The 16097-nt window shown below is 40.6% G+C and overlaps 1 protein-coding gene across 1 annotated transcript in view; it reads right to left on the reverse strand.

The window, feature by feature from the left end:
* Mcmdc2 (minichromosome maintenance domain containing 2) overlaps positions 1 to 16097 on the reverse strand; it is a 33486-nt gene that overhangs the window by 7568 nt on the left and 9821 nt on the right. The window contains exons 9-13 of the mRNA XM_050142119.1: positions 15195 to 15460; positions 11635 to 11840; positions 5423 to 5589; positions 4167 to 4346; positions 1709 to 1851 (exon numbers count right to left, since the gene is read on the reverse strand). Of these exons, the coding sequence (XP_049998076.1) occupies positions 1709 to 1851; positions 4167 to 4346; positions 5423 to 5589; positions 11635 to 11840; positions 15195 to 15460 (962 nt within the window). The remainder of the gene's footprint in view (positions 1 to 1708; positions 1852 to 4166; positions 4347 to 5422; positions 5590 to 11634; positions 11841 to 15194; positions 15461 to 16097) is intronic.

Raw genomic sequence — 16097 nt, forward strand, 5'->3', positions numbered from 1 at the left:
GGCCCCAGCACCCACATGAAGAAGCCGGTGCAGCTGCAGGAGCTGCAGTGTCACCGCTAAGGAAGGGAGAAGGGAGGCTCCCTGGAGCTTGCTCAGCAGCTAGTCTAGTCCAGTCAGTGAGCTCCACGTTCAGAGTCTCTGAGAGTGACTAACACCTGACATCATCTCTGGCCTCCTTGCTGCGCCCCCATACACACATTTACCTGTAGACATACCAACATGTAGACACACATGTACACACTCACATACATGCCTAGAGAGGTAGCTCAGTGGGTAAAGTGCTTGCTGGACAAACACAAATACCTGAGTTCAGTTCCCAGAATCAGTGTGAAAAGCTGAGTCTGGTGGCACAGGATTGTAATTCCAAACAGTGAGAGGCAGAGACCAGCCAATCCCTGGGGACTTGGTGAACGCCAGGCCAGGGCAAGATCCATCTCAAACACAAGGTGGGTGGTATCTGAGGGATGACACCTAAGCCTGATCCCTGGCTTCTACATGTGAGCACACACACCCTCACACACATTTAAAACATGTATTTGTATATTTGCTGTTATTTATTTATTTTGAGATCAGGTCTTACCTAGCATAGTCTGGCCTTAGCTCACTCAGTAGCTGGGATGACACCCTGCCTCCATTTTCTTAGAGTTTAGATTATAGGTGTGTACCATACCCACTCTCGGTGGGATTGGGGACTGAACCCAGGAACTTGTGCATGCTAGGCAAACACTCTACTGACTGAGCTACATCTTCAGCCTATGCTGATATTTGAAAAAATAATTTCTGGAAGTATTCATTAAAATTGTTAACAGGCTGGGTGATGGTGCCGCATGCCTTTAATTCTAGCACGCAGGAGGCAGAGGCAGGCGGATCTCTGTGAGTTCGAGGCCAGCCTGGTCTACAAGAGCTAGTTTCCAGACAATCTCCAAAAGCTACAGAGAAACTCTGTCTTGAAAAACAAGTGAACAAACAAACAAAAACCCAACTGTTAACTGTGATTTTATCTCTGGGTAGACAGCTAGGTATAGATAGTGTTAGGAGCATGCATTACTCATTTTAGATTTTGTGATGTTCATAAATTTTTATAACAAGAATTATTCATTATTCCCTTCTTAAAAAATAGCAGCATATTTACTAAAGAGTTTTAAAGTACAAGGAACAAGGCTGGGAATATGGTTTAGTGGTAGGGTGCTTGCTTGCATGTGAAGGTCTTGTGTTCCGTCCTTGACACCATGCTAAATACGTAAATAAATACACAGAGGTGCAAGGAACAGTCTAGTGTCTCTATGGGGGAGGGAAGAGTTGGAGGGGAGGGAATGGAGGTGAATTGGAGCCAAACACACTATATGCACATATGAATATTAAATAAATTACTTAATAGGAAAGTTTCTTTAGACCCAACTGTAACATACTTGGAACACAAACAACCACATTAAAAAGCAATCATTTACATTGAAATCATTGGACTTTTTTCAGGCATATCTCGTACGGAGGATCCAATAAAAACAATTTAGGGAAAGGAATTATTAGTGGTGCAAATGACTTAAAATACAACAAAGGAAGTCATTAAATCATCTTAAATTCTTCTGAAACAAAGTAAATAATCAGCCAACCAACTATAAATCAAACAGAGAAGCAAAAAACAAGTAAGTTAATTAAATTCATATTTAGAAGTCAATTTTGGTCGTACAATCCTGAGTTGAATACCTACAAGTATTTTAATGCAGATGCTGACAGCTTCGATCCGTGTATAGAGTCTGCTCTGATTCTGCGACTTGCTAGATAATAGCCGTGAATCATTCTTTCTGCCTCTAAGCTGAATTCTATATTCAAATTCTGTGCAAAAGCCAGGAGCTAAGTTAAAAATATAAAAAAATTAAAGAGATTTAGTTTTATTATGGATTCACAATTCCAAAGTGTATGGCATCCAATTTTTAAGTTTCTGTAAGCTTTACATCAAATATAAATAAATATCTGGGCCATTTCCAAGTCATTAAGGACTTTAAGTCATTCCCTTCTGCTTGTAAGAGCTATGAAACCTTACCTAGAATAGCCTCTCTCGTAGTGCAGGAGTCTGCTATGCACTCGGCTGAACGACTGGATGACTTTTGTGCTCCCATAGGAGAAAATTCTCCCTGGAGCTCATGTCTCTTTTGAATGCTAAATTCCTTGGCAGTTTATTTCTTCATACCTTTCTCTCATTTTCCTTAGGACGACTGCATCCCCACCACTGAGGAGGTACCGTGTTACTACAATAAAGGTAAGTCCTGATGACTCAGGCAGATCTGAGCAGAGAATAATTCTTTTTGAAAAGTTGACATAAATATTGAGGATGTGGGTAGCGTGTATGTGTCCTGGCTTGAGTGTCATGTTCTGGGCACTGAATTCAAGTGGTCAGGCTGGACAGCAAGCCGAGCCACCTCCATGGCCAGAGAATGATTCTAAAACACAACAGTTAACACTGTCCCTCTCAGTCCTGCTTGCTCTTCTTTGTCTATAATTCTCAGGTCTTTAAATCCTTACTTTATCACATAATTTTCAGATTTTTTTGTTGACTTTACTATCTTAGCTGTTTTCTTCTTCTTCTTCTTTTTTTTTTTTTAAATTCATAAGACCTAAAGGAAACATCAACCGCTACTAGGATGCTATTAACTATAATTACACCTGGTTTTTCTGGTATTGGGGGGTTTGAACCCTGGGCCATACCCAGCTATCTTAGCCTCATAGACTTTCTGCAAACTGCTAAAGCCCTAAGATTCCATAATACATTTTTCTCCAGGCAAGCCAATTTTCTCACACCTTCCTAAATATATTAATTTCTACTTCTATGTCTTAGCTTTTATTGTTCATTTTTGCTTAAAACACATTATTCTTGCTATAAAACTTTTAAAATATTTCTTAACGTCCAACTAAATTCTCATCTTTTTCCTAAAGTATTCTTGCATTCTATATTCATATTTTATTCTGAATTCATATATATTTAGAGCAATGAAAGCTCAGTACTTAAGTTGTCCCCTAAACGGGTCACGGATCTTGGTTCTTTCTCAGTTAATAGTCTCTTTAAAAGGAAACTCCATAGTCATGAAATGTGAATACGTATGTTTACATGGCCTGGCTTAACTTTCTATAGAAATATTCTATTTTAATACATTGATTTTTATTTATTTATTTGAGACAGGGTTTCAGTGTGTAGCCCTGGCTGTCCTAGAACTCACTCTGTAGACCAGGCTGACCTTGAGCTCAGAGATCCATCTGCCTGTCTCTGTTTCCTGAGTGCTGGGATTAAAGGCATGTGCCACCACGGCCTGCAATATTGATCTTTTTAAAGCTATTAGATATTGGGATAGTAGTAGAAATAATAAGCTTAACATTAAAGTTTCCTCACACAGCTGGTCAGTTAATTTTTTTCTAGACAATGTACTTAAAATGTTCAAAATCTGGAAGCAAGCTGGTACAAAAGAACACCAGCTAAGCATGGTAGCAAATGCCTGTAATCTTAGCACTTGAGAGGCAGAAGCAGAAGGATCAAGTTCAAGGCTGCCCTTGGCTACCATAGTGAGTTCCAAGCCAGCCTAGACTACATACAACCTTGTCTCAAGATTAAACAAAACAGGGGGCTGGAGAGATGGCTCAGAGGTTAAGAGCATTGCCTGCTCTGCCAAAGGTCCTGAGTTCAATTCCCAGCAACCACATGGTGGCTCACAACCATCTGTAATGGGGTCTGGTGCCCTCTTCTGGCCTGCAGGCATAGACACAGACAGAATATTGTACACATAATAAAAAATAAATAAATATAAAAAAATACTTGCCATCTAAATTCAACCTTTAAAAAAAGATTAAACAAAACAAAAACCAACTACATAAACAAAATCCTAGGAGAAGAAAAAGATGATGCTCAAGTAACCTTCTACTTCAATTAAGAAACGGGGCTGAGGAAGGCTCAGTGAATAGAGGCACTTGCTGCCAATCCTGACCATCTGAGTTAATTCCCCAGAAGCCCAGGGTAGAAGGAGAGAACGGCAGTCTACAAGTTACTCTCTGACCTTGGTGTACACTGGGGTACACTTGTGCCCCCATACTATATAAACAAATAAATGTAAAAATTAAAAATGGATAAATTGAGAATCAATGAAACAGGAATTCTGGATAAGCATTTTATCTATCTTTACCTTTTGAAAATCTTCAGTTGTGAACTCTTGAGAAGCTAAATAAAGCAACCCCTCGGGCTCCATAGCTTTCTTTAAAGTATGCTGCACAGTAGGAAGAAGTGGGTGGCAAGGAGATGATTCATTGCAGTTAATCAACAATCCAAAGGCCTCCACAAGATTAGCCGGAATCAAACTGCAATCCTGTATACAGCAAAGGTAGGGCAAACAATAAGCTAACAAGCTAGAAATAGTTAACCCAATAGATTTCTATACTATTTAACTTATGCAAAGATTATTTCATTATTAACTAGAGTTTAAAGCAACTTCTGAAAAAAAGTAAAACTTGTAGAAAGCAACTTTTAAAGAACGTCCTTATCGAGTATTTATTATATATTGTTTATTAAACCCTCCCGGGGCGCAGTTAGTAAAGTGCTTGCTGAATGAGGGTACTGAATTCTGTCCCCCAGAATCCACCAGAAAGGCTGAGTGCCACAGCAGGGGCCTGGACTCTCAGTGCTGGGGAAGAAGGGACAAGGGCCTTTTGAACTTGCTGGAGAGACAGTCTAGCTAAACTGGGGAGTTTCAGAGAAACTCTGTCTCAAAAACTAATGTAGACTGCAATTGAGGAAGACATCTGGACCAACCTTGACAACACACACACACACACACACTCACACACACACACAGGACTTCACTATTCAAACAGAAATCTCTACTGATTAGACATCTAATTTGCATGACTGAAAACTTAGGGGTGGAGATGTCACTCAGACAAAAACAAACATTAAAACTATTATCAAAGAATTGGATCATTATTCAGTTGTAATGTCTAGTAAAAGTATATAAACGCATTAATAACAAAAACATTATGAGTCATATTGCTGGATATAAGAGTGCATGCCTACACCCCAGCTCTCATTGTCCAGCAGGATTCCTAGTTTGAGGTCATTCTGGGCTGAACAATGAGTTACGGCACAGCCTTGGTTATCTAGTGAAGCCTTACCTGAAAATGAGGATGAAGAAGAGGAAGACGCCTAAGAAGGAAGAGGTAGGAAGGGGAGAATATGAAGACAGATTAACAGTTCTCTGAGAAACATTTAAAAGCATTTTTTTTTTTGAGACAGGGTTTCGTGTAGACCAGGATGGCCTCAAACTCACTATGTAGCTGAGGATAACCTTGAATTGAACTCTTCCTGCTTCCTCGTCCCAAGTGCTAGGATTACAGGAAGGTGGCTTCCTCAACAATATTCTCACAGTAAAACATTCAGAGCCCTTACCATCTGGCCAATCAGAGCACTGGTTTTCTGCACAGTTCTCCTTGAAGATGAATCCATATCAACAAAAGACCAAAAACTGCACTGAACAGGGAAAGTCATCTGCTGGTCGATATCATCCCCAAACTTCTTTCCTGGGATGAAGACTGTGATGCTTCTGCTCTCCAAAACTGCATCAGAAGACGGGACCACGTTACCTAGGTGTCAGTGCTGCCAGCACACACTAACAGCTGCTACCGTCAACCTCTTAAGATTTTGTCATGCTAGGAGATATCCTATATGTTCACAAATCGTCATGCGGAATTTTATTATCTAAACAGATAGTGAAGACACAAGTAAATTTGATTGCTTTACAGGATAGTACTAAAATTAGAGCAATGACCATAAAAAAGAACAAGGTAAGAAAACTATTTGAAAATTATGTCTGTGTATGAGCTATTTGTCTGAGAATCACCAGTCGAGAGCACAAGCTAGAACTGTGGTTGGGCATCTGGGTGGAACAGGCAGAGGACTAGGACACTCACACAGCAGGCTTTCATTAAACCAGGCTGGCCTCAGACTCACCCTACAGAGGAGGATAATCTGGAACTTGGATCCTCCTTCCTCCACCTCCCAAGTACTGGGATTACAGGTTTGTACCACCAAGCACAAAGTACAGTGCCTGAGACAGAAAGCAGGGCTGTGTATGTGACATAGACTCAACTGAGCCACATTCCCAGCTCAATAAATGTCCTTTTATGTGTTTAAAAAATGATAGAAAACAGTCCATTCATCAGGGAATGTCAGAAGACAAAGAATATGATCCGTGACAAGTGTATTTCAAATTCAGCAAGTTCAAAACCAAAGTCATCAAAGCCCTGTCCCACTTAAAACCCAAACAAAATCTAGAAATATCCTACTCATACTTTTATCTTTCCTTCACACTTCAAAACAACCAATCAATACTTTAATCTTATTTTTTAGGATTCTAACTCCCAAATGGATTTCAAATTAATCTTTTAATTCATTTAATGGTCTCTCTTCCTCCTCTTCTTCTTTCCCTAGACAGGGTTTCTGTGTAACAGTCCTAGCTGTCCTGGAACTTGCTTTGTAGACCAGGCTGGCCTCGAACTCACAGAGATCTCCCTGCATCTGCCTCTTGAGCGCTGGGATTAAAGGCATGTGCCACCACCGCCCAGCTCATTTCTTTTGTGTTCATATGTTAGACTTCTGTAACTATGAAAAAAACTGATATAAATAACTTCAAGAGAAGACTCATTTGGCTGTTGTTCTAGAGGTTTTAGTCCACCATGGAGGGGAGGACATGATGGATACAGTGACTCACTTCACCGTCGTCAAGAAGAGAGAGAGATCTGTGTGTATTAGCTGCAGGGGAAGTGGGTTAGTCCTCCTTCCTTAATTTATCCTCTCTGGAGTGACTTCCAGACAGACCCAGAAGTGTGGTTTATTACTCTTGTAGGTGGTCTCAACCCATTCAAGTCATGGCTATCACGTTATACTTTTCCTTATCTTGAATTGTAAATATTTAACCTAATAGAACTTGCCCACGCAATTTTCACAATGATTACACTACTTGCTACTCCCCCAACAATACACAAGAACTCAGAGGTTCCAAATCTCAACAGTTTTTCTTGTCAACTGTTGAATTTCTTTTTTTGCCATTCTAGTAGGCAGAACTAGTTATAAAATTTGTGGAGCCCAGTGTAAAGCAAAGCTAGCATGCTGTTAAAAAGCAGGAAAAATACTTCTATTAAAGGTACAACTATGAACAGCTTACCTTTAAATGTACTTTGTATGTAGGTTTATATTTATACTTTTTTTCTTAGAACATTACAAATAAGATGTAATAGGAGCGATGTAGAAAAACCATAGCACTTATGCATTACTGGTTGGAATGTACAATTGATGTTTTCCCTCTTAACACAGTTCTATCTATGGTTAACCAAAAAGTGATCCAGCAATTCCACTCTTGGATATATTCAAAGGAGCCAAGTCTAGAACTCAAACAAGCATTTGTACACTAGTACTGTGATGGTTTAGATGAGAACGGTCCCTAGAGGCTCCCCAACATGATGGCTATAGTCTCTAACCCTCTACAATCATAAGCTACAAATTAAATGCTTCGTTTTAAGTTGTCTTGGTCTGGTAGTTTAGTATGCCAAGTGAGAAGTAACTAAGACAAATAACCATAGTGAATAATTCATAATATGCATAAAGTGAATATAGCAATATATTGTATCTGTCAATACATTCATTCAAAGAATGAATTCTATTAATAGACAAGTTCACAAAGACAGAAAATGGAATGATATTATCAGGGGCTAGTGTCTGGGAGAATAGGGAGTTAGTTATCATTTAATGAGTATAGAGTTTGTATTTGGGGTGATCAAACCATTCTGGAAATGAAGGGTGAAAATAGATGCACAAGACTATGAATGTACTTTGTCTTACTCAGTGTCTGTTGCTGTGAAGGCAACTCTTGTAAAAAGAAGCGTTTAATTAGGGCTTTCCTAGACTCTCAGGGGGTTGGTTGCTATGTTTATGGCAGGGAAGGAACATGGCAGCACACAGGCAGGCACGGTGCTGGAGAGGTAGCTGAGAGCTCTACCTCCTAATCTAAAGACAGCTGGCAGAGAGGGCAAGACTGGGACTCACACTGGCATTTGAACTCCTACTCCCAGTGACACAGCTCCTCCCACAAGGCAACACCTCCTAATCCTTCCCAACTGTCCATCAACTAAAAAACAGACTCCCAAATATCTGAGTGAGCTCATGGTGGTCATTTCCAAATGACCACAGACCTAATGCCATAAATTGTACAAAGATTGAAATGGCAGCTTCTAAGGAATGTATATTTTTGTATTTCTTAAATTTACATTTATGTATTCATTTAGTTGTGTGTGTGTATGTGTGTGTGTGTGCACTCAAGCACGCTTATGTGCAGGTCATAGTTTGTGTGTGTAAGTCAGAGGAATACTTGAGGGAGTCAGTTCCCTCTTTATAGCATGTGTGCCTAGGTATCAAACCCAGGTCACTGGGCTGGTGTCAAGCACCTTTACCCTCTGAGCCATCTCACCGTCATTTTTGTATGTTTTCTAGAAGAGTCTTTCTAGGTAGCGCAGGTTGGCCTCAGACTCACTATGTATCCCAGACTGGTCTTAAACTCAGGATCCTTCCACCTTAGCTCCCAGAGTGCTGAGATTAGAGGTGTCTGCACCATGCTTAGCTTAAGTAACTTTGCTCAACTGAAAAAAGGAAATACTGATACAAGTTATGACATGGATGAAATAAACTACATTTTTTGCTAAATTAAAGAAGGCAGCCACAGATGGCCAGATATTAGAGGATTTATTTATTTATATGAAATGTCCAGAATAGAAGATCTCTATTCTGTAGGAAATGATTTGATTCAAATGGACAGCAGAGTCTCTTTTTTCAGTCAAGAATGGTAAGGATGTGAACTGCATTCATGATAAGGAAGGGTAAGGGATTAGATACTGTGGAATAATAGCTTTTGAACACTGTGAAGAAGTGTCACTCTGATTGGTTTAATAAAAGCTGAATGACCAATATGTAGGCAGGATTTCCAGGCATGGAGGACACTGGGAAGGAGAAGGGTGGAGACAGGGGGAAGAACAGAGGAGGCAGGAAATCAGGTTGGACTGTGTGCAGATGGCATAAGCGAGCCTCAGGGCAGCACATGGATTGATAGAAATGGGTTAATTTAAGTTAAAAGAGTTAGCTAAAAACAAGCCTAAGATATCAGCTGAGCTTTCATAATTAACCATAAGTCTACTGTCATTATCTGTGAGCTGGTGGCCCAAAGAAAAATCTGCCTACAAGTGGACTGCGGCTCATGGTGAGGGGAGGGGAGGGATTGGACTGTGGCTCAAGGTGAGGGGAGGGGAGGGGAGGGAGTAGACAGCAGTTTATCAACAACCACTGAAAAGTCACCGAGAACCAAAGTGAGAGCAGATTGTGTCAGGAAGGCTCACAGAGACTGCAAATGCTCTAAGAAGGTGGCATGGATGTGTTTCCTCCATCTCACTGACTTTCCTTGCAATATACAACTTCAAAGTTAAAGTTATTTTAAAAATTATTTTTTTGTACGTGATGCTGGGGACCAAACCTAGGGTTTTCTAGGCAAGCTCTCTATCAGTTAAGTTACATCCCCAGCCTAAAGTTATAAAAAGCATGCACTCTACCACTGAGCCTAAGAGAAAATTACTGACTTGTGGAAACTTTCTGTATTCTGCACACATCCCACATGTCTTAGTTACTGTCCTATTGCGGTGAAGGGACACTGTGACCAAGGCAGCTTTAAATGGGGCTGGCTTACAATTTCAGAGGATTAGTCCACACTCATGGCTGTGAGTATGGCAGCAGGCTGCAGGCAAGCCTGCTGGGAGCTTACATCCTGGCCAGCAGGCAGGAGGCAGGGAGAGTGTGTGAGACTGGGCCTGGCCTGTTGAAACCTCAAAGTCCACCCCAAGTGACACACCTCTTCCAACAAAACTGCACCTCCTGATCCTTCCTAAATAGCTTACCAACCAGGGGCCACACATTCAAATGTGTGAGCCTACGGGGCCATCCTCACTCAAAGCACTACGTTTATGCACGCACACAACTGAGTAACTGGAAAGGAACACAGAAAGCAGGCTGAGCATAGACACCTCTCTGCTCTCTGACTATGGACACAAAGTGCTGCCGGGAGTTGCCATCTTCTTTCCCTGGCTGGACGGACCTACCCTGAACTGAGAGCCAAAGCAGACCCTTCCTTTCGTAGTGTCTTTTCTTAGGCGCTGTGTTGCAGCAGGAGGCCAGGTAACTAATACACCCGCTGAAGTGAGACTATTTTGTAGCTGCTCTGTACACTGACAGGAGTGTCAGACTCTCCCTGAACAAAGTCCTCCTTCCCATGGTCTGGCAGTGTTTACTGAAACCTTCAAAATTTCCAATAAGGACAAGAACCAAGAGATTTCAAAGACACTCTTCCTCTCTAGGGGTGATTTGCTTCTGTCCTGTGCGAGGCATTTCTTAAATTTAGAACTCAGTAAAACGGGAGTTGGGGAAGTGATTCTGGTTGCGTGAGGTTGCCTGTAAACATCAAATGTTCTATCAGTGACCTCTACTAGATGCACTTATTCCTCAAGCCAGATTTCTTTGGTAGGCTGGACTGTCCATACACACATAGGCAAGTCTTTTGCACCTTTCCAGAAAGTTCACACTCTGATTAAGCAGGACCTGTCTCAGTAAGCTATGCCAGTACAGTATTCAAAACTAATCAATGTGGAGCTTGAGGGTTGGCTGCGTGGTTAAGAGACTGGCTGCTCTTCCAGAACACCTGGATTTGATTCCCACAACCAACATGGTGGCTCACAGCTGTCGGTAAATCCAGTCCCAGGGGATCCAATGCATTCTTCTGGGTTCTGGGAGCCCCAGGCAAACATGTGGTGATCAGCAAAACATTCATAGTCAGTCATAAAATAAAACAGCAAAAACCCAAAACAAAATCAATATAAACTATCGCATCAATAGAGTAAAGCAGAAAAACCACACAATCAAATTAATAGATGTAAGAAACAAGATCTGACAAAATCCCACACTAATTCATAATAAAATGTCTTGTCAAAATAGGAATAGAAGGAAATCTATTCATCATAGGTTTTCAAGTTAAAACAATAGCAAACACCCTACAGCTGGTAGTACACTTAACGGTGAGAAACCTGAAGATCAGAACAACTCTTTTTCGCACTGTGCTAAAAGTCTTAGATAATGCAATAAGACAAAAAGAAAGAAAACTGGCCCAAAAGAAAGTCATGTATTAGAACTTAGAGTAAAGGCTAAAACAATGCATTTGCAGATTAAATTCTTATTTTATTTCTAAAGTTGAAGTAAGAATGGCATTTGGCCTAATTCTCCGCCCCCCCCCCTTTGGTTTTTTTAGACAGAGTTTCTCAGTAGCTATGATACCAGTCCTGGAACTCACTCTGTAGACCTGTAGACCAGGCTGGCCTTGAGTTCACAGAGATCTGCCTGCCTCTGCCTCCCGAGTGCTGGGATAAAGGCATGTGCCACCACCACCTGGCTTTTTTTTCTTCTTCTAATTTTTATCTCTTAAGCCCTGTGTGGTGCCATCTTGTCTGTTAAATGACTCCTTGGTACTGGTAAGGTGAGGTTAAACAGGAAGAATAATCTGAGAAAGGGTTGTTTACCTGACTGAAGCTGTTCGAGTTTGTCTTTCTTATGTGATGTAAGGTCTCCTATGAAGCAGACCCCACCCTTAGCTAGCAGAGCACTGCCGGCTTGAATGCTCACTGCTCCAGTTCCATATTTATTTCTAGACACAGTAGGAAAAACTTCAGTAGAGACAGGGTGACGTATACCACGGGAGACAAGATTCATGCTATAATTCAAAAGTCTAGGGAAAAACAAATTATCCATTGATGATAATTAAGAATTGATTTTCAGAATTCATTACATGTCAGAAATATTGTTTAAATTTAACTAAATAATATGTCTATCTATCATTATATATATGAAAGCTGGTATTTTATCTGGACAATTTAAGGTGTAGAGAGACTTAGAGAAATAACTTACAATGGGATAATTCTAAAATAACTTCTTAGGATGCCTAGAGGGGAGTATTATGCCTCTTAGAAAGGGATCAGAGAAAGCTATAGGAAGGCAATATTTGAACTGGATTGTCATTTTATAGAGTATTTTCTTTTATATACTCCAGATTTGTCCCTTAGGTTTGTCAGTGTCCTATCTTGACTTGTCCTGCTGTTTCTGTACCATGACAACTCCTGCTACATCTTCTTTTTTGTTTTTAATTTTACTGTTAACTGCTTCAATGCCTTCAACTCTCAAATACAAATTCTGAGAAAGGAATGTTACCTTAGTTTAGTGTTATGGCGAATCTGGGACATCCTCCAAGCACTCATGTGTTGGGGTTGGTTAGATTATGGGCTGGGGTGAAGTGTGTGGCTCCTGGTGGCTCTTACCTGATCAATCACCTCCATAGATCAACAGTATGATGGCAGATTTAGGAGGTGGGGCCTCTTAAGTAAATGGGCATTCCCTGAAAAAATAGACCATGTCTTGGGCCCCTCCCTGTCTCTCTTCCTCTAGTTCCTGTCTGCCGAAAGCTGAGCTGTTTTCTCTGCCATCACCTAGTGAGTGCCTCACCATCGGTCCACAGCATGGAACATGTAAATGATAGCCTAACATTGTGAGCAAAAATAAATCTTTTGAGAACTGGTTTTCTTGTGTACTTAGCACAGCAGTGAAAAGCCTGTCTAATGTGGCTTCTTTAAAACCCTCACCACAAAAACTGTAGCTTTTCGATGCAACCATCTATGATGAACAGACACAGACATGCAATGCGAAAAGACCCAGGTAGTGTTCCTAGATGTCAACAGGCAGATGCCGGAGCATGTATTCAGAGGATGCAGCATCACAAGGCTGTAAATATTAGGCGGGGTATGTAACAGAGGACTTAGGAACATTTCTAACTGAAATGAGCAAAGGTTCTAAGCTGTAGACCATATTTAAATCACATAGGGAGGTTTTTTAAATTTTAAAACAAATTTAATACCCATTTCTACTCTTAAAATAAGATTTTTAGAGGTGGTATACAACTTTTTTTTGGCTTTTTGAGACAGGGTTTCTCTATTTAACAGCCCTAGCTGTCCTGGAACTCACTTTGTAGACCAGGCTGGTCTCGAACTCAAAGAGATCTGCCTGCCTCTGCCTCCCGAGTGCTGGGATTAAAGCCTTGGGCCACCATTACCTTGCAAGTATCTTATATATTTTGAGACAAGGTCTTAATATTTTGCCTTGGCTGACTTCAAGACTGAATAATCAGGACTGTGTACTACTGGCCTAAGTATAAGACAAAAAAATTGTAACAGAAAATAAAGTTCAAATAGATTTACACTTAGTTTGACAAACATGGTAATAGAATCATTAAATAAAGAAAGGAAAGTCTTCTAACTAATGATACTGCATGGGAAAAACATCAATTTTCACTACACTCTACACCACGTACAAACGTTAACTCAAGGGCCAGTCAGACAGTTTAGTGGGTAAAGACACTTGCCTGGCAACTTGAGTTCAATCCCTGGAACACACGCTAAGGTGCAAGGAGATAACACCACAGAGTCGCCCTCTGACCCCCTATTGTGTACTCTGTGGATGTACACTACTCCCACAACATGAACACATTATAGAGAAGAGACCCAACAAAAGGCCAAAATATTATACTTCTAGAAGGAAAATAAGAATTTTTCACGACCTTCAGGTAGGCAAAAATTTTCCTAATTGGAACCCAGAAAACATGAAACCTAAGAGAAAATAAATTGGACTTCCTCAAAGTTGAAGTGTCTGCCCATTACAGACATGTTTCAGGAAACCCATAAATAGCAAGCTTTTGGACAAGAAATCTCAGTCTGCTCATGGCACAGAAGTGCATCTAAACAACTTACCTGAAAAGTGAGCAAACACAAACACGACATGCAAGTGGTCAGCAAACACATGAAGAACAACTTAACTCAGTAGACATTAGAGAAATGCTGGTTGGAGTCCTGAGGTACCATTTCACTTGTGCTGCAAGGGCTCATATAAAAAAGACCAACAACACCAAATATTGGTAAGGACAGAGACAAAGAGAATCCTTACATTGTTGGCGGAAATGTAAAATGGCCAAAGCAGTTTTGAAAACCATTTGGTGGTTTGTTATAGAATTAAATGTGCATCAACCTTACATCCCAGCAATGCTATTCCAGGTCTTTATCCAAGAAAATGAAACACTCCACAAAATTATACAAGAATCTTACAGCAGGGATGGGCATGCAGCTCAGTGGTAGAGGGCTTGTCTACTACACACCAAGCCCTGCGGTTGATTCCTATCACCAAAAAAATTAAAAATAGTCAGAAGTTTATTTATAATAGCCACACATGTACAACCCGTCATCAGGAGAAGAATAAAAACACTGCAATGCTCATATTAATGGACTTCTCAGTAAAAATGACAAACTACTGACTCATACAAGCAAATCAATCCTAAAAACACATTGAACAAGATGACTGTGCTCAGAAGAGAACACTTGTTAATGTCAAGTTCAAGAAGAAGAAAATTAGACAGGGGTGGTGGTGCATCCTTTTAATCCCATCACTTGGGAGGCAGAGACAGATGGATCTATGAGTTTGAGGCCAGCCTGGTCTACAGAATGAGAGTTCCAGGACAGCCAGGGCTACACAGAGAAACTCTGTTTTGGAAAATAAAAAAGAAATGAAAAGGAAAGGAAAATGACAGGGAAAGAAAAGAAAGGAGCAGGAAAATTATCTTATGGTAATGAGAAATGGAAGAAAGACTGAAATAAATTATCAGAGCGATATATAGGGAACCTGTGTCCCTGAATGGAATCTGTCAGAAAAATAAGAAAATGGCTGCTGAATCCTAGATGGAAGATTGTTTGAAGATAAAAGCAAAATCCTGAGTTAAAGAGTGTGGGGCAAGGAAGCCTGGGGACGCATCTGTAAAAGTCTGACTGGGGAAATGGTTGGAATTTTGAGGTTAGGTTCTTAAAATATTAAAACCAAATATTTCAGTTCTAAATGCATGTTTTAAAAGTTTTGAACTTTCTTAATAACTATTTAAACATTTTAGTATTCGGATGAATTCTAAATAATCATAGTAATATCAGTAGAAAGAATTTACACAAATCTGTGAGCAATATATAATTTGAGAACTTCCTGGCACACATCTTACCTATCTACAAGCAGAGTGTCACTGGTTATAATTAAAATATCCAGGCAGTCTTGTGGGTCCCTGTTGCCATTGCTTGTCTGTACTAGACTCATCAGCAAACAGAGTTTGAGCAAATTGTAAGTCCCAGGAGGAATGATCTGTGATGCAAAGACATTGGCAAGTACTGCCGTGAATTTCCAACATGAAGCAGAAGTCAAGGACAGGAGACACCTAAAGTTGTCACTAATTCCCGAAGGAACTGAAAGAAAATAAAAATGACAGAAATTTGATTCCATTTGTCAAAAATAATATCAAAATATAGTTCTTCTAATGTGCCATACTCAAATTTTATTATGTTGTGACTGGTGGTCATGCTTGTCCGTCATTTCGTATCTTGGTCCTCGCATACACCCACATGAATGGCTGTGAACTAGGGCAAATCATTCGTTCTCCCTTGATGGTGTTTCTCCTGCCCACAGACACTGGGGCATCGTGCTTTGAAGGATTTATATTCCCTTACTTTGAAAACACTGTGCTATGTTACACTATAACGTTCTCAGATTTCTCCACCCTGATCCTATCCAGCTCCTGAGGATGGTAAAGGACAGAGAAGCTCGGCATGGCTGTCCCTGCTCTCTGCCTGGGCTGCTCTCACAGTAGAGACCTCCTCTAATCACACATGCCATGGACAGGAAGGCCTGCTAACTCTTGTCACACACCAGTGCTTAAATCTGTAGACTCCTAGAATTCAACACAAAAATCACTTTCTAATGCCGGGTGATGGTGGCGCACGCCTTTAATCCCAGCACTCAGGAGGCAGAGGCAGGCAGATCTCTGTGAGTTCGAGACCAGCCTGGTCTACAGAGCTAGTGCCAGGACAGGCTCCAAAGCCACAGAGAAACCCTGTCTCGAAAAACCAAAAAA

This window comes from Alexandromys fortis, unplaced genomic scaffold (genome assembly GCF_014885135.2).
Source record: "Alexandromys fortis isolate MF-2015 unplaced genomic scaffold, M_Fortis_MF-2015_v1.1 scaffold_41, whole genome shotgun sequence".
Classification (NCBI taxonomy): Eukaryota; Metazoa; Chordata; class Mammalia; order Rodentia; family Cricetidae; genus Alexandromys; species Alexandromys fortis.